General features: G+C 43.3%; 1 protein-coding gene across 1 annotated transcript in view; it reads right to left on the bottom strand.

Annotated features, from left to right (window-relative positions):
• Positions 1-20174, bottom strand: part of LOC117503713 (voltage-dependent calcium channel subunit alpha-2/delta-1-like) — a 139990-nt gene that overhangs the window by 87847 nt on the left and 31969 nt on the right. Inside the window, exon 3 of the mRNA XM_034162931.1 lies at positions 16567-16683. Within this exon, the coding sequence (XP_034018822.1) occupies positions 16567-16683 (117 nt within the window). The remainder of the gene's footprint in view (positions 1-16566; positions 16684-20174) is intronic.

Genomic DNA, 20174 nt, shown 5'->3' on the forward strand with positions numbered 1-20174 from the left:
TATGTCATCAACAGTAATGCATGACGGCACATGCTAATGCCAACTCTAATGCATAATTGCATATTCTGATGCTAACGCAACCACATACATGCAACCAACCACAAGCCAAAGTACAGCACTTTAACGTTTTAATACAATTTGCTATAAGTGCATATTATAAACCCACATATGACACATATTCCTGTTTATGGGCTTATTTAGCACCATGTAGCCGCTAACCAATCAAAGCTTTAGCAACATTGAGACCTTCAAGCTCACTCAGGGTCTAGATTCCATTTGCACTGGGCAAAGATTTGACCTTGTGCTGTGACTCTGACCTTTGACCTCTGTCCTTAAAAAAAAAAATTCAGTGGGTTTACCCTTAACTAATGTACAAAACAGGCAGACGGATACACATGCAGGTGAAAACAACAGGACCTGACAACTGTCGCTGGGTTTCATGAGCACCAACTGTGCTACAATTGTGTGCTAAAAATAGCCAAACACCTCTTCAGGTTTTTCTCATATCTGGTCCTAATGACAAGGTTAATGGGTTTATAATGGGGCCCAGTTTTTAATCTGTACCTGATCCAGAAATTCACTGTACCATTAATTTCCCCTGGGAAATATCACACACCGCTCTTCTGGCTTCCGACGTTTTCCAGTTGCACAGAAACAAGAGACGTGGCAGGGGCAGCAGTAAATTAATTTGTGAAATGAGAAGAGGAGGGTGCGGGGGCGGGGAGTCAAAATTATTCAATTAATTCTGATGCGAAATTAAACGAGTCACAAGAATCAGAACTGACTGTTAGTCACATCCAGAAATCGTCTCCATACAAAAATCTGACCATAAACATGGTTCTCTTCTTGGTTATAGTTTCAGGTTGTGAATTCGGTACTTCCCTCAAGTCTGGCAAAACTTTAGGTAACCTTGAATTTTAGTAACTATTTTTACCTGAGGCCAAAATATGGTCATCGGGTATTGTGAAGGCCTTGTGTCTGTCCATAAATGGTAAATGGACTGCATTTATATAGCGCTTTTCCATCTGCATCAGAAGCTCAAAGCGTTTTACAATAATGCCTCACATTCACCCCGATGTCAGGCTGCTGCCATGCAAGGCACCCACTACACACCTAGGGGAACTAGGGGATTAAGGACCTTGCCCAAGGGCCCTTAGTGATGATCAGGCTAGGATCTGAACCGGGGATCCTCTGGTCTCAAGCCCAATGCTTAGCCACAACACCATCACCTCCCCCCGTCTGTCTGTGCTCAGCATAACTCTGGTCTTTTTACTGCCAGAGACTTCAAATTCACAGAGAACATTCTTGGGACACAGACCTTGGTCAAGTTCAAAGATGGCTAACTGTGACCTATTTTAAGAGGTCAAAAGCTCATACAGCCGAGGGTATTTTAGCATTGCGTTATATTTATTTGGTTAACCTGCACCCTAACTGGTGCACCACACACATCCGTTGATCTGAAACATGGATGGCCTCTCTGTGATGCGTCATTAGGTGAAAAATTTGCCATGACTATCAGCGATGTCGGGACCTTTCAGTTGGAGAAGGAGCAAAGGCCAAGTGGACTGTGCAAAAAAGGGTGCCAGTGATTTGATCGTAGATCTCATGCGCGTTTGTGTGCAACTACAGTGTGTGCATCGACTACAAGAATGGAAACATGACCTCAGAACAACATTTATATCATTTGTTTTTTCAGAAAATTTGACCATGGAAAAAAAAAGCCTTTTTAATGAATACATAAACTGCATGTACACAGACATATTGTGCATTTTATGCAGCACTACTGAGACACTAGGTGGCACTATTTGGTGCATTTGTTACCATTTTTCCTGATATTTCAAATGTAAAAAAAAAAAAATCTTTGGGCATCCCTTTTTGACTTACAAAGATGGCAAAGAAAAAGGTATGCCATGGCATCCAAATGATACAACTCATTTTATCACACAGTGCACCTTGAATTTCTGTATCTGTATGTATGAGCATGGATGTTATAACATCCCAATGATATTATTTTTATAAAACAGAAAAATACAACGGGCTCTCCATAATGAACCATCAAAACAGAAATAAATTGATATATTGACCATCATATGCAAGTAAAACATACAATCCAGCAAATATAACAAGATAAACCATGAAAACTAATTAGAAGCAGCAGAGAATAAATAGGTTTTAAGATTTCCATGAAAAGATTCAACTGAAGTGGACTGTCTAAATGGTCGGATTGTTCCACAAAGTTGCACCGGTAGGCAAAGGCTGTGATACCTGCTGACTTATGTTTGACCCTGGGAACAAAATAATCCTGCATCCTGTGACCTCAGAGCACAGGTAGGCACATAAGGCTTCACAAGGTCAACAGCAAAACCTTGAAATCTGCTCTTACAGCCACAGGGTGCCGGTGAAAGGAAGTCAGAACAGGTGTATATGATCAAAGATTCTGCACCCACCACAGACAGGATAGGCTTAATCACTGTAGTATTTCACAAATAAAAACAAGCCAGTCCAAACAACCTTGATAACATGCAAATCAAAAGATGGAGAGAATTTTTTTTTTTTTTTTTTACTTTTTTCACTTTGACAAATCACACAGTCACCAAATTATATTGTTAGATGATCATAAAGATGTCTCACTCTAGGAGGGTTAACATCTTTGTCTTCTCTGCAGTCAGAAGCAGGAAATTAGACATCTGGTTTTTCACTGCAACTAAGAAAGCTTTACAATTTGAGAGACCTCATCTCCAGAGACAGGTATGCATGTCTGCAGGTCATCAGTACTATGGTGAAAATCAATTACGTAGAAGCTACGTACAAGCTGACAAAGAGTACGTACAAGCTACGTACAACTGACAAAGAGTTGCCACATGCAGAGAACAGTGGACCCAGAACAGAACCCTGAGGTACTCCAGATTTCAAAGTTGTGAAATCAGTTGTGCCGTACCCAACAAATAAGATCTAACCCATGAAAGTTCCTATCCTGAGCTACCAAAATGGTTCTCACCACCCCCCCAACAAAATACAGTCATCAAAAAATAACAAATCAAATATCCATCTACTAATATTTAACGGATAACTCTGGATAACTATATGTATATTATCACTAAATGACTGAACACAGCACAGTTAATTCATAGTCTAAACTTTCTCTCTAGCACATTAAAGTGTTTTTTCCCCTGCTTTGATGTTTTATTACATGATAACTGTTGTGTGGGCCGCTGAAGAGGGGGTACTGCTGGCCCACCACCAGGAGGCGCCCTGCCTGAAGTGCGGGCTTCAGGCACGAGAGGGCGCTGCCGCCTCAGGAACAAGCCGTGGTGACAGCTGTCACCCATCATCCGTGACAGCTGTCACTAATCATCACATCTGGTATAAAAGCAGGAAGACACCTCCACCAAACTGCCGAGATATCATCTTCATCTGGAGGTAATATCCTCAGCCGTTTTGTGATTTATAAATCTGTTATTGTGAGTGTTTGCAGGAGAACCGGTCGTTTTTACAGAGGCTGTGCAAGACGGCGCTCTTTTTCATCTGAGACCGCTGCAACGTGTTGAGTGAGAGGTGGAGGTGGAATTCCCACCAGTGTTACTGGGTGTTCACACACCCACCCTTTGGCTGTCTTTTGCTTTCTGCCAGCAGTACCAGATCCGACACGCCGGGAAGGTGGCCACCTGGGGACTCCGGGACTTGGCGGCTCCAGTATTCCTCGGGTTCAGGTGGCGGTGGAAATCGTGTGGTTCCGGTTCGTTTCCAGACGGGCGTCTCCTATCGTCGAGCCTGCCCACACGACCACCTTTATTAATTGACTGTTGCACATTCTGAATCTGCTGTGTTTGGTTGTGACATTCACAACAGTAAAGTGTTATAATTTGTCTCCTTCCATTGTCCGTTCATTTACGCCCCCTGTTGTGGGTCCGTGTCACTACACTTTCCCAACAATAACTATGACGAAGTGGAGCCCAGGCTTTCTTGCGATCAATCACAGCGCTCTAAAATTTGTCACGCTTGGATGGTTTTCTACAAATGCACGCTTGTAAAAGGGGATGGAAGGCTGCAAGCAAAACAGACGAGCAACACATTCACAGGATTAATAGATGCAAAGTCTTTCCAGATATTCTTTGGTGTCTGCTGCGTAGGAGTCTCAAGTTTAAAAGAGGGTGAGGCTCGTCTGTTTTTTTTATTATTATTATTTGCACTTGAACTTCTGACGCCCATTCCTGGCAGCCTGATAAGAGTGCACGTAGACCTGCCAGTGTAGAACTCAGACACGTGTGCACACCTGCCATATCATTGATGTGTGTGTGAGGAGGCTCAGGAGAGCAGAGGAAACATGAGCAGCTGCTGTTGTGACTGGCAGCACTTTAGTCAGATCCGTCCTGCTCGGCCTGCAGGGAGCCCAGACAGGAGCGACGCCGTAAAGAATAGAAGACTTGCACCCTTCAGAATGCTGTCATGCAGCCATAAAGGAAAACAAGTGCGGTAACAGCTAAAGTTATGTACACTGACCTTCCAGCACGGATTAACCCCGACACAAACTAAGAGTTCACAAGAACTGAGTTGTTAGGAACTGGCACACATCCTCCTGTCTGCTGCTTAGATGGCTCATCCCTCCTGCAGCAAACTCTTCCAGCTGAGGAGGTTATCTGTGTGCCAGCTGGCTGCAAACGTCTCCCAATTACAGCTGCACCCAGCTGCAATCCAGATCCCCGCTGGTGCATCCATCCAAAAAACACATGCATCTAAAAGTTTAGCAGAAAACTTGTGCCTTTTTTGTGTCATCTGCACCAAAATACAGGACTAAATTCTGCAGCAATCCCTTTCCGGCCTGGAGAGAGCTGCGTTCCCTTCTGTACTTCATCATTCAAATCGCTTTATTCATATGGCAACAAATCACAACATAAGTTGTCCTAAGGCGCTACACACGAGTAACGTCCCTAGTGGAGCAGATAATGGAAAAAGTCATACATTTGGTGGTACAAGCAGCAAATTTGGTGTGGTGATCCTCATCATGTCACTAAGCATATCTGGTCGATTGGCCATTTGAAAATTCAATGACCTACCGAAAATCAAACTTTGCATAGAAATGTTCCTATTTGACTGATTAAGCTTTACTTATTTAACCAGGTTAGTCCCATTGAGATCTAGATTTCTTTTACGTTGAGACCTGAACAATTATAAAGCTTCCATTTTTTTCCATTTTCCATTTCCAGTTTCCAGAAACCGGAGCACCCGGAGGAAACCAACGTAAACACGCGGAGAACACGTAAACTCCACACAGAAAGGCCACAGGTGGGAATCAAACCCATGATCTTCTTGCAGTGAGGCAACAGTGCTAACCACTAATCCACCATGCTGTCCAAGATTAAAATGATATTGATGTCCAATTCCATTTAGTTATATTTTATTTGCCATTTATGGTATTTATTGTTTTATTTTGCTTATGTACAAAATTAGTGATGTTTATTACATTTAGTATTAATTGTTTCCACCCAGCAGGTCTTGAAAGTGTTCATCGATTGAAACTACTGCATGTTGGCCTATTAAAAGATTTTAAGTGTTGAATATATTGTGTTATAATTTTTAATATCTGCAGACAACATGGACAATTGGCAATTTATGCCACTAAGAGCATCATATCGTTGTTGAAACATAAAAACTCTAATCTGGCATGTCTGAAAACCTACAATTTGACACCAGCATCACACAAATCAAATAAGTAATGACATTTTGTGAGCAAAAAATTATTAGGGGGTTGATTTGGCAGCCATATGTAAAACAAATCCATTGTGATTGGAGCCTTTCAATGCAAAAAGTAATTTTTCAGTAAGTTATTTTGGTGGCCATTTTGGGTTACCCAATTGATCAGATTTGTTAAGTACTATCTTGGGAGGCATCATGCCAAATTTGGTGCTTGTAGCAGCATTTGCGGGATTTTGCTGTAGAATTGATATGCAGGGGTGGTGGCCAAGTGGTTAATGCGCTTGGTTTCAGTTCGGCCGAAGGGACTTACTTTGCTGTAGAATTGATATAGTCTACTTCACTACCAACCATACCCAACCCCTGAGCAAGCACACAGAGGTCAGGAAAAATGCCCTCAGGCGATTTTGACGACAGGAAAAAACCTCAAGCAGACCAGACTCAGCGGGGTGTCCATCCAGTCTGGTCATGCATTCAAAACACATTTTTCTTGCACTGCAGTGTTTGCTAGCATTTAAATCTGTTGTGTATTTCTGAGATTTATTTCATTTCATCCTATTCTAATTGTACCTCGTGTATTTCAGAACTCAGAACTCAGAAGAAGTTTATTGCCATTGCCAATGAACAGGATTCACAGACTAGGAATTTGCTTTGGTATAATGGTGCAACATTAAACAGAGAGCAATATAAAATGCTAAGATAAAATATGTGCTAAAATAAGATAAAATATGAAATATGAAATTACCTATGTGAAATACCTGTGGGTAAAAATACTGCCTTGTCATCTATGGTCAGAAGATTGCACTGTTTGCATGTGTGACACACCGATCCTGTATATCAGGGGTGGCCAAGTTTGGTCCTCGAGAGCTACCTTCCTGACACTCTTAGTTGTCTCCCTGCTCCAACACACCTGAATCCAATGAAAGGCTCATTAAAAGTCTGCTAACGAGTCTTTCATTGGATTCAGGTGTGTTGGAGCAGGGAGACAACTAAGAGTGTCAGGAATGTGGGTCTCGAGGACCGAACTTGGCTACCCCTGCTGTATATGAAATGAGGTTTCACACTCTGGAGAAGAAGGTAGCCATCACACATCATTAAGCTGGATGCCAGCGACTGTAAAACATGAAAATCTGAATGACACATTCTGTGTATTACAGAATAAGTACATTTAATAAATCACACTCTCAATCTGAAAGACCACACTAGAATAAAAAATGCAACTTTAACACTAGGTGTTTGTTATGAATAAATAAATAAATAAAATAATGTGAATAGTGTTAGATATATTTGTGTGTTTAATTATCATTTTCTTTATTTGTTTTGGTATTAAAGTAGTTATTTTACTTAGGATTGTGTCCTTAGTTTCATATACTTTTCCCTGTTATCTGTTGGAATGTGCATCTGCTGGAATGTGCATGTGGAACTGGATGTAACCAGTTTCACCACTTAGGACAAAGTGATTCAGATTACATTATAAATCATACATGTCCCGTTATCGCGCAGGTCAGTGGCAGGGGGTGGAACCTCCCTTGAATGTCCACGGAGACCAATAAGGGAAGGATTTTGCAAAATAAGGTTTGCCTTTGTTATGCCCATGGTGTGTTTTATAAAGCTGTTGTAACCATTGTTCTTGGTTCTGAAAGGGCAGATCTCATGCCTGAGAGAAGTTCTTAAAAAACAGGCCTGATTCCCATTGTGGCTTTGAATAAATTTAAAAGCGCGGAATAATTTGAGTTTGTACTTTGTGTGGGGCAGTGTTACAGAACGAGCTGGGGGAATAGCACATAGGTTTTCAAGCATTTAATTACATTGCATTTTTACCTCACCTTTGATAGTCTGTTCAGTGGCCAAAGAAATGGTTTACTTGAGTTTGCACCTCTTACAATTAGGCGCACAACAATTAGCTCATTAGCTTCTGCTCACCAACACTGTTTGCATATTAGAAATGGATGATGCCGTGATTACATTCATTTTGCATTTTGTTGGATAAAACAGTACCAACCCATGTCAAAAATCAATGTGAAATGTTTTTCCTCTTCTTTTGGACAACTGTGACAAGTACTCCACTGTGACTTCCATTTCTAAAAATATGGCAATTTGTTTTAGCATTTTGCAAAGCTCTTTGGCAGTTTGTCATTATGGGGTATACTGTAGGATAGTTGATGCTCAGACCTCAAAAACAATTTGTATATTTGTTTTATTGTGTAAGTAAGATTCCAAAGACTTCCCAAACCCAGAACTAAATACGAGGTACCACAGTGACAATGCTGCACATCAGCCTGAAGGAGGTAATATTAAATTCTCACCTGGACTCCGAGCATTAATCATAACTGGTCAGAACATGCTGCAGCACAGCTCGAATCAAAAGGCTCGTTAGGCTGAAAGCTTGGCTCCAGCCCGGGATCCATCAGCATAATTCACTTGGCAACAAGAGGCTTTTTACATACGTCATTAAAAGGCCATTTATATTGTGTATTGCCAGCTGCAGATTATTCAGCAATTTTGAAAAACTGCACAATAAATTTCACAAGCACTCCATTGAGAACAGTGGAAAATGCAAGATTGCTCAGAGCCTGATTGCCCTTTGACCTCAGAGAATGCAAACACAATACCCCACAACATGTCTTTGATTTTCTGCCTCTGGGTATTCGCAATTAGAAAATCCAGCGAGGCTTGCACGGTTTTCTTACAGACTCCAACACGATGTGAGGGAGTTAATGAGCGTCTGTGATTTGGGATTTAACAGCAGCGTCTAATGACTCACAGCGTGTCATCCAGTGTCACATTAATAACACACTTCCACACGCTGGAGATCAGCGACTCCTCTGTAATTGTTCAAATGTGCCTACTCTCCTCTTAAGACTGTTTAATGAGTCCTGTTACAAAGGTAATTTTCTTTAAAAGAAAACTGGTTGAGGGTTCTTGAATGCGACTTTTAGCACTATGTGTGCCCACTGTCGAGTTGTAGGAAGAACTGCAGAAAATAAGAAACCAGAACCGGTGCATTTTTAGGAGCCAATCTGATTAGAATGCTCTTTGTTGCCAGACAACCAGGGTGGCATGGCAATCTGCCCCATCTGTGATTCACTCCATACTGAAGAGCATCATAAGAGAGTCCAGTTATTTTATTTTCATGTCGTAAGGCAAGCCTGGCTTAAAGTTTACCTGGCTGCAGCAGATACATTGTTAGTTTGAGCAGGTGGGGATGGACTGGTTGTCTGCCTGGGTGGTTGCCATCCAGTCTCCAAGGCAGTTCTGTGATGCAATGGATGTGGCAATGGGTGAAGATGCAGTATCTTCACCCAGACAAACCCTGAGTACAAGCCAGCCTTCCACTTCACACAATGCAACGCTAGCCTAGTTGTATTAACCACAGCCAGAAATATCTCGCAGTTAGAAGATCTTTATCATTATACGTTAGGAGAAGGAAGTTTTACATCTACAGACCCTGAGTCCCATTGGTGCTGGTGATCATCCCTGGATATCATAGCATGAAGCGGATAAGAGTCTATGGCTCCCCTGGTACCCTTTTAAAGCTGGGTGCAATGAGAAAATCTAGATTTAGGCCCAATCCCCACCATTCACCCCGACTACATCACCCTTAAGAGAAAGGGCGAGTTGGTAGGGCAAAGAGGGAGTATTGGATTTGGACCTTGGTGTCTTGTCCAAAAACAGACAGGTGGCATGACCGGGAATATAGAAGCCAGGTCTGCAGACTGGTAGTCCATCTCCTAATGTCCAAATCCAATGTAATCCAATGCCAGAAGCATCTTCTGGCATTGACACAAGACATATCAATGTAGATCAGAAGAAGAAAGGTCCTCAGGCTCAAAGCTGGAGCTTGTCCCTAGACACAACAGTGTGAAGGAGATGAGCGTTTATGACTGCCCCTCCAGTCCAGACACCAGTCCATTGCAAGTTACTTCCCCAGCCAAGACTGGTACCCATTTACATTTGAGTAGGGGAACTGGGACAATGCAGATTTAGTGTCTTGTCCAAGGGCATAGACAGATACCATGATCAGAAACCAAACTCCATCCAACTGTTATCCCACCGATCTACCCACTTTGTCTTGTTCCAGTTGCAGTAAAAACAACAAATGGCACATTTCATTAAAAAAAAAATTGCCCACTGCATTAAACCCATCATAATTACAGTTAGACACAAGCGGACCAGTTCAAGCAGTGGGCAGCCATAGTTTGGCACCCAGTAATGTCCAGGTCTATAGTTATTAGTCAAGAGCAGCCAATGGAACGTTTGACTTAATCTCCGTCTTGAATAGGGATGAAAACAGAGTGTTTGGAGGAAATACGTGCAAACACGAGGAATCAAGGAACGTGGCCAATGGTGGAAGTGATCCCTGGTCCTTCTTGCTGTGATTAGAGTGCCAAAACTCACAATACCCATCCATTGAAAGTGATTTCAACAACAATAACAACAACAAGGTTGGAACACATCTGGTATTTTTTCCTTTCTAAAATGTTCACCGATTATCTGGTTGGCAGCCAAAGCCTTTTGGATGAGATTCTGTAGTGCTAATGCAATCTGTCCCTAACCCTAACCCTAACCCTCATTAATCAATATTCATCTGTAGCAGGTTCTTTGGTCAACAAGCATTTCTCAAGGTTGGTTTGTGAAGGCTCCTTCATAAAATAACCTTCCTCTTTTCCCCAACATGCCTCACTCTAGTTTTACGGGCATCTTGAGATCAGACAGCAGGTTGGACTGATGCTAGCATTCAGTTTAATCCTACATTGCTTTCTAGATAATAAAAGTCAAAGCTGCGAGGTCATGTGTGAAGCAGTGTCCTTTTTCAAATGGATTATCTAAATGAATAAAATGAACAGATTCCCAGATGTGGAGCAGATCACTATTTACACAGACTGGACATGGCATATTTGACTACCTCTGAACTGTATTTTTAGCAGCCATCTATCCTCAAATTTGGCAATGCTAACTGTAGTTGGCAGCAACGGTGATCATCATCAACCACAGTTTATGTGTGTCTGTATCTGCTAACTGTAAGGACAGTGAGCAATTTCTTTAATACAGCGGTTGTTAGCATACGCTGTCATGCTTTAGAAGTTAGCATGTGCATTCAATCCAACTGCTGTCAAAGTGGTTGACAATGACAGAGTTGGCTAGTCAAATGCTAATATTGGATCACTTTTCAACATAGTGTCTGGAATGAGTGTTTGTATTCGCATTATATCGTCGCCAAGGTTGGGTAGGATTACTTTGAAGGGAATACCTGTGGATTACATGTATGTATGTACATACATTTGGATTACTTGTAATCTGATTACATTTCAAAGTAATCCTACCCAACCCTGATCGTCACCTATACACACACACATACACACACATATATATATATATATATATATATATATATATATATATATTTCATCTACTTCATAAAAGAAGAGTTCTTGTACTTGGTGGCCTGCGTTAGTAACCAGGGGAGCAACTGTTGATTCTTCTTTTTTCCCTTTCAGTGTTCCAGTTTCCGTACAGAATAAATGCAGACTAGACATATAACAGTGTGTGCCAGCATTTTTACAACCCAGTCTCATGAGTTTTTTTCGCGCTCCCGTCACAAAATGATTCAAATTTTCGTGACTTTTTTTTAAACTCACTATTACTAACCCTACTCCTTCCCCCAACCCTAACCATAACCTAACCCTACTCCCACCCCCAACCCTAACCATAAGCATAAGCTAACCCTCCTCCTTCCCCAACCTACCCATAACCATAACTTTAACCTAACCCTACTCCTATCCCCCAACCCTAACCATAACTTTAACCTAACCCTAATTCTTCCCCAACCTACCCATAACCAAACCCTACTCCTATCCCCCAACCCTAACCATAACTTTAACCTAACCCTACTCCTTCCCCTAACCTAACCATAACCTAACCTATTCTTCCCCCAACCCTAACCATAACCTAACCCTACTCCTTCCCCAACCATAACCATAACCTAGCCCTACTCCTTCCCCCACCCTAACCATAACCGAACTCTACTCCTTCCCCAACCCTAACCTAACTCTACTCCTTCCACCAACCCTAACATAACGTAACCCTACTCCTTCCCCCAACCTAACCATAACTTTAAACTAACCCTACTGCTACCCCCCAACCCTAACCATAACCTAACCCTACTCCTTCCCCAACCCTAACCATAAACATAACCTAACCCTACTCCTTCCCCCAACCTAACCATAACTTTAAACTAACCCTACTCCTTCTCCCAACCCTAACCATAACCACCACCCCCCCCCCCCCCGCTTCACTTTTCATTTCGTGCAGCCGTAATGTAATGTATTAGAATAAATTCATGCTCCCGTTCCAGAAATGTGGCGGTTTTTGTGAGAATAGATTAATGTATATTTTGTGCTGCTGAATCACAACATGCCGTGAGATATGGTAACATTTTTAATATGGCCGCAAACGCAGGCTAAATCTTCAAGGTGTGACAGGGTCTTAAGTCTGACGTTTTTGGGCTACTCTACGAAAATAGTGGTGCAACAAGGCGGCCTAGTTCCTGTGTAACTGTGAAGGGCCCATTCTCAGATTATGAATACACACTGATTGATTATTGCAGGAAAATATACATTAATGAACAGATGGTTATGAACGTTATTTTTCATTTCAGGATAATAAACACCCCCAAATTCAACACAGTGTAGAGTTCATTCTGAAATGTGCACGAGTGGAATTATCTCCTTTTATTGGCTTGTGTTGGTGTCAGTTTAGGTTTTTACAGCGTGTTTATTATTTGCTGATATCGAAGAGTTTTTCACTCTGCCAATGCCATGCTGCTGTGTAACCAATGGCAACATTGACTCATTTATGTGATAAATGAACACAACTACTTCGTCCGCCAGTGAAGAGAAATTTGGCAGAGAAGACGTTAACCACATGCCCCATAAAAAAAGCACAGTTAAGCGGAAGCTTCAATAATTGATCAGAACCAAGTGAGAGGTGGTCAGAACATCAGAGAGGAGATCTGACATCACACCTACGTATAAAGACACCAGATTCAGCTCTGTGGTGTAGGATGGACTGAAGCTGGAAATATGTCAAAGTGTGTCATGTTTAATTGCTTAGATTTTGCTTAAAAATGTTTGAGCTGTGCAGGTCAGGAGAACTGTGGCATGGAGCACATTGGAAGGCGACAGGATGTCGAGATGTCAGACTGATGGACGACAAAAGTTCAAGACAGCAGCCATCGTCCTAATGAGATTGTGTTCATTGATGATGGCTGACACACACACACACACACACACACACACACACACACACACACACACACACACACACACACACACACACACACACACACAGAGATGAGCTGCTGCACTGTAGAGCAAAGAGCCACAAGCCAGAAGTTTATTTCCAGCAGAACATCTTCAGATGCGTTGAAGAGGTTAATGTTCTCGACTAAAACCGTCATAATAAATTTTGTTTATTTCATGAGAATTTATTCCCAAAGTGTACATTTGATAGTTTCCTGCAGAAGCACCAGCACTGCCCTCTACAGTTCATGGTGCAATAATATGCGACAAATGGAAAAGTACATCACAGCTGCGCATGCGTGCACACATAATACACCGAATTTCACACTGAATGTTGACAAAAGGTCTTCTGGGATATATCGATATGTAGAATAGTGATGCTGAGAGAGAAATTAACGCATCTTTCCTCTAAATCAGTGAACCTCAACTAGTTTCTAACACCACAAACTATATTCTGACAGGATTACGCCTAGAAATTTAGCATTATTTTGGCCGAACTACAGATTCATGGTCTGGTCTTTGTCATTGCTTCTGTCTTTCAAAATAAAATGTTTGATCTTGGGTCCATTATCCTGCTCATGATTCAGGCTTCACAACAGTCTAATAACACTCAGCACAGAAATTGGATCAGTGCTGGTTTTTAATGAGACGTGGATTTTCAAAAACAGTTAAGGCCAATGTGGAGGTGCAGAGGACAGTTTCCTTGGGCGTGTCCCAGGGAATACTGTCTCTCGTCCAAAAAATGCCAACTGGTTGAAAAAGCAGGAGGAGAATTTGTCAAGGGAACTGGGAAAAAAAAAGCACAAAGCAACAAACAAAGCAAGTGATTAGCTTTGCACAATAGCACCACCAAGAGTTGTGATGTTGAACTGCAGTATTATTGAGCAACAGTCAGATATATAAATGTATGTTTTGAGTTTTCAGGTGTATTCATGGTCTACAAATCAGGTCAGGTCTGGAAACAGGAGCCAGTGCTTTATCAGTCACACTATGGAACTGCCTTGTACTAGGGGAGCTATGACCACTACCTTTGCACTCTCCCCCAACCCCAGGACTAAACCAAACCAACTGTTTTAGGTTCCTTAGATGACCCCAAAACACAATCAGGATGTTCCCAAAAATAAAAACTGGCCTCAAGACAGTTATCCAAGATGGCGTCCAAGATGGCTGCCAAAATAGGTTTTTTTTTTTTCACTAAAACACCAATGATTTCTGTCATTATTAAGTTTGTCTATTGTTTGTTCCTACTATGCATTTTAATAAGGTTCTATTGGTGGCCATTTTGGATGCCATTTTGAATCAGAACCCCATGTATGAATTTAGTTTAGGCACAAATGAGTTTGCTGTGACCTGCAATGGTCTTCCCATTGAATCTCTGTGACATTTAAGTTGTTTATATGTTGTGTATAGGTGTTTTAGTGAAAAAAAAACAAACACTATTTTGGCAGCCATCTTGGATAACTGGCTTGAGACCAGTTTTTATTTTTGGGAACATCCTGATTGTGTTTTGGGGTCATCTAAGGAACCTAACAGTCGGTTTGGTTTAGTCCTGTGGGGGGTGCAAAGGTAGTGGTCATAGCTCCCCTAGTATTGAGTCCTGGATGGCAACCACCCTGGGCGTCCCCCATCACTTGAAAGTAACCTTCTACCTGCCACATCAAGGGGAAACAAGGGGATCCACTTTGCCTTCTTCAGCCACTGAGAACCTCAACAGTGGACGGATGGTTGGTGTCCTGTCAACGGCCATCGTGTGTGTGTTTGTGTGTTTTTTTTTGTTGTTGTTTTTTTCGTGTGTGCATTCTGAGCCTATAGGTGGTGGTCCTCTCTGGTGGGAATTGGTGGCAGGATGAGCATTTCAGTTACCATAAAACTACCCGGAAAACTCAACACTGAGGGTCTGGCGGAGACTGGTGTGTCCACTAGTCCCAGGCCCAAAGCTGAGGCACCGTATATAGAGACAACCAGCGTGCTGAAAAACCAACTGTTAATGTAGGAGTTCCACAATGAGGCACCAGAATACAACAAGTGCCATTTGGATGGAATTAAAATTAATGTATTTTCTAATACAGTTAAAAATGTCACCTGAAAACTCAAAAAAAAAAAAAAAATCCATTCAGTCGCACAATAAAACCATATCTGGTGCTGGTTGTGTGTCTGACAGACAAAGAAGAGAACAAGAGGAGTTAAAGAGGCTCTAGATATTGATTGAATAAAGACGACAGGATGGAAAACAGATTACACTGGGGTAGGTCAGTTCAAGAACATGGCAGATACTTTTTACCATGACGCCATTTCAATGCATAAATCAGCCGAGTGGACCAGCGATGATTTACGATCCCTTAAATCTATTTATTGCCACCACTATGGATCCATTCCATTTCATTAGGGAGGAAACCATTTACAGTCACCACGCTTCAGTCGCATAGATATCGCTGCTGCCACAAGTAAACGCAGTTATTGGCAGGATAGAAAACACCAGCATACGGTGTTTAGATAAGGAACGTTTCATCGGTGCCGAGTCGCTTGTTTCTCGCACTTTTTGCAACATCGTCTCGTCTCTTTCTCACTGCAGCTGGATTTCTCTGCCAGAACACCAACTGTCCCTCGTCGCCCAACGAGAAGAAAAAACCTCACCGCTGCTCTGGACAGATGATTCAATCAATGAAACCACAGCAACAAAAAGGACTTTAAAGGGGTCGTATTGTGCATGTTTTCAGCACGCTAACAGGTCACAAACTGTCTTTTTAACTCATGTTTGGAGCAAAAAAATAAAAACACTGTAGATGCATTGAAGTGGTGCATCGTGAAACAAAAATCAACTCCAAGTGTGTGTCGCTTTAAATGGAAAGGAGCTGCTTCTGACCACGCCCACTCTCCGAAAGGAACCACAGGACCACATGCTTTGCACCACAGATCATCTTTGTTAAAAAGCCTCCATTTTCCTTCAGAGAAACGATGTCCAACAACAGCTGGCGTGGACGATCAGGGCTCAGTGGATACAGAACAGGGGCGGATCTAGATTTATGTGGGGGTAGGGGGGCAGTCGAGGGACATGCCAAACCTTGAAAAAAAAAACCCAAAACAAAACAGATATCTGTGGTTTTTCCTTGTATTCTAAGGCAATTTACGAAGCTAAATACTAATGAGTTCACTTTTTAATACACAATTTGTATTTTCAAACAGTCAAAATCAATCAGCCTTTGTTTATCGGAAAGATCTTGCATCAATGACACTATGCATGACATGTTTTTTTGTGCAAAACAGAAGCATAGAGAAAATTTGTCAGACTTTTGTGTCATCTCAAAACCCAGACTGGTAACATCGGATTAAGTCACGTCGCTGCAGGATGTCCGATCATGTCAGATCACTGCACGGCCTGGAGCAGCGTTCCAGCGTCTCTTCTGAGTTGAGGCGAGGAGAAGCAGATTGTTTCTGTGTCGGCACCGAGAGACTCGACCTAAAAATCTGTTTTTTTTAACATCCCCGTCTCAAGATGATGTCAGCGCGATAACAGCAGCGCTAGCTGGTAGCGCCGCTTGCGTAAGATAACGTGGCTGAAGCTCGCTGGACTCACCTTCAGGGCTTCCGATCGGTTCTCCAGCAGCTTCTCGATGTTCCCTGCAGCCGTCGCCACCAGCTCCGCTGCGTTGTTGGTCTCCACGCTGAAGTGCGTTTTGTGATTGTGATATATCTGAGACCATAAAAGGAATCTGGATCAGTAAGACTCAATAATTCAGAAATTAAAGGGGTACATTTGATACAGATTTCACTGGATGTCTTGTATTCTTCACAGGACTTCACTTGAGATTTGTTTTTGCTTTAAGTCTACAACTCCCGTGATTAAATTGCAGTGTCACATTATGTAACCAGACTATTTGCTGTGCTGTGGAATATGTTCCAGCAAAAGAAACAAACAAATGCCAAACAGCCAATTATTTAGCAGCCTAAGGGGGACTTCAAAATGCAACATTCAATCCACAGAACTGAGGTGTGTGTGTGTGTGTGTGTGTGTGTGTGTGTGTGTGTGTGTGTGTGTGTGTGTGTGTGTGTGTGTGTGTGTGTGTGTGTGTGTGTGTGTGTGTGTGTGTGTGTGTGTGTGTATTTGTCTTCATCCTCCACATGTGTGGATTTAACGCAGAAGTAATAAAAAAAAAAACAAAAAAAAAAAAACACCACAGAATGTTTAGATTGTGTTGTTCCTCTACTCTGAGGACACTGTTGACCACCAGGGGGAGACAGATCCCCCACTCCTCCTGGGAAAGCATTGATTTAAAAAAAAAAGGAATTTTCATTCTTTTGCACTTTGCATTTTGAAATGTGTCATGTGCAACTTGATAGAAGGAAATATAAATTCAACTTTCTGGAAGAAGACCAAAAAAAAAAAAAAAAAAAAATCACCACAGCAGCCGCCACTTTCTTCCTGCTTCCCACTTCCTCCTTCGGTGTGGGTGTGTTGTTTTCTAGCCCAAAGTAGATGATATTTAAGTAGTTACCACTTCAAAATCAACTAAATGCTGCCTTTCCAGCCTCACAGATGTGTGTTTATTTAGTTTTCTATATTTGTGGGGGGGTCTTCTATCTGGGGGGTTTGTTGTGTCAGGAAATTGGGGAGGAGGCTCGACCCTGGGCTTATATATATAAATATGAATAAGCATTATTTGTAAATGTAATGTTGAGATGTGTCTGGAAGGGCATCCGGCGTAAAATATGTGCCAAATCCAACATGCAAGTCCACTTTGGATCTGCTGTGGTGACCCCGAGTGAAAACAAGGGAGCAACCGAAGGGGTTTACTTTTATAAATATAAAATGTATTGCAAAATTCTACAAAACTATGGGTGACGCCCACTTTGCTAGCTTGTCATGTGCAGCTGTTAAGGTTGCTCGGAGTTGGGGGCAGGGCTGGAATCATCGTTGTGACAATCCCTCAGTGGCAAAGAAGATGGTCTCTTCTAGAGACGGCTGTTTGTGGGTTTGTTGAACATGGGGACGTCGTATTGCAAAAAAACACATGGTCCTTCACAGATCCTCAGCCTGGTCTGAGGCCTGGGAAATCCCAGACAATCGGGGATATGAGGACCTGGTGCAACCTTCATAGAGCTTCTGAGTCATCACCTTCTCTGCCTGATCCACTGTTAAGGACTTCTTGATTCCCCAGAGCCTTGTTAGCCGTCTCGTGTTCAGGGTTCCTGTTGGGCCTTCATGGCCACCGTAGCGGCCACGGGGTCCACAAGGTCCCCACCCTACCTCAACCCAACAGGCTATTCCCTATTGATCTGTGATCCAGGTGTCACAACACAAACAAGATGTTGGATTTTGATACCCAGGGCTGGAATAAGCTAATGACGTGAGCGTGCTTGCTTAAGCCTGGTTCACATGACAGGATTTTAAAATTATCTTTAGGTTTCCAAAACCTGAGAGACCACACACGTGAAGATAAAAAATCATAGCTCTAACAGTGTTGGTCGTACAGTGTGTGGTGTTCAGCCACACGGTAAGGACAACACCACCACACACGAACAGATTTCACACACGAACATTCCCAGCTCAGACAGGAAATCTCGCAAAATCTCTCGAGATTAAACGTGACTTCAGAGTAAACAAACGGAGATACTTTTGTGGACTATTTAAAACAGAGGGGAAAACGATCCAAAAGAAAAAGAAAAGGCGTTGTTAAAGGAGTGGGGACAGCTCGAGCACTGGACTTTCTGGTGAGTCATAACAGCTGTTTTGATTTTATTTTCCGTGTTGTGTGTGGGCCGCTGAAGAGGAGGTACTGCTGGCCCATCACCACCAGAGGGCGCCCTGCCTGGAGTGCGGGCTCCAGGCACCAGAGGGCGCCGCCGCCTGATGAGAGCAGCCAGGGTGACAGCTGTCACCCATTACTGGACACAGCTGACTTCACTCAGTACGGAGGTATATCAGCAGGACAGCGTCTCCACCTCAGTGCCGAGATATCACCTTGAGTTTAAGGTAATCACCTCTGCAACATATATCTGTGTGACGACACTTTATAAACTTTTCAGGACAGCGGAAGGCCAAGTGCTCAGATAAGTACTCACCTTTCCTGCTTCAGTGTGACAAGAGGTGGAGGCGGCTTTGCCCCTCTCATCTACCGGGTGCGGTCGCATCCCAACCTGTGTGTTTGTGTTCTTTCCCGCCAGCAGTACCGGATCCGACGAGCGGAGGCAGTGGCCACCTGGGGATTCGGGACTTGGCGGGTTCCAGTACTTCTGGGTTTCGGTGGCAGAGGAGATCTGGGTGGTTCCGGTTCAACGAGGACGGACGTTCTCCTACCTTCGGGCCTGCCCACAAGACACCAGCAGATTCGGCTTACACCTCCAAATTGCTAATTGTTGTATCAGTTGTGCTATTTTCACAACAGTAAAACTTGTTCTTACTTTTCTCCATTGTCCGTTCATTGCGCCCCTGTTGTGGGTCCGTGTACCTACACTTTCACAACAGGATATCTCGGCCAGCGTCATGGATCCCGAGGGGCGTCAACCGGCTGTTGAACGGCCACTGGAAGACCAAGACGTGGCGGAGGCTCGGGAGGGGTAATCGGTGAGTTGCAGCGGATCCTCACCGCTTTCACCTCTCGGATCGATTTGATGACCGAGCAACACGTTCTCCTAAACCGCAGGGTGGAGGCTCTCGCCGCACAAGTGGAGGCACGCCTTCGGGCGCCGCTGCGGCTCTCCCTCCCGAGGACCCTGCGCGCGAAAGTAACGTTCCACTGGTCGTTCAACGGTCCCTCCCTCCGTCCCCAGAAGCATACATAAGCCCTCCAGAACCGTACGGAGGCTGTGTGGAGACGTGCGCGGACTTTCTTATGCAGTGTTCGCTCGTCTTCGCTCAGCGTCCCGTGATGTACGCGACGGATGCTAGCAAAGTAGCTATGTGATAAACCTGCTTCGCGGGGGAGGCACGCGCTTGGGCTACAGCGCTCTGGGAGCAGAACTCTCGGCTCCTTCATACTTACGATGGGTTTGTACGGGAGCTCAGAACGGTGTTCGATCATCCCAACAGAGGAGAGTCCGCTTCAAACCGCACTACTGTCCATGCGACAGGGACGTCGGAGCGCAGCTGCCTATGCAGTCGCCTTTCGCATCGCGGCGGCGAGATCCGGCTGGAATAGCACTGCCCTCCGTGCTGCCTTTGTAAACGGACTGTCTCTGGTCCTA

This window comes from Thalassophryne amazonica, chromosome 22 (assembly GCF_902500255.1).
Source record: "Thalassophryne amazonica chromosome 22, fThaAma1.1, whole genome shotgun sequence".
NCBI lineage: Eukaryota > Metazoa > Chordata > Actinopteri > Batrachoidiformes > Batrachoididae > Thalassophryne > Thalassophryne amazonica.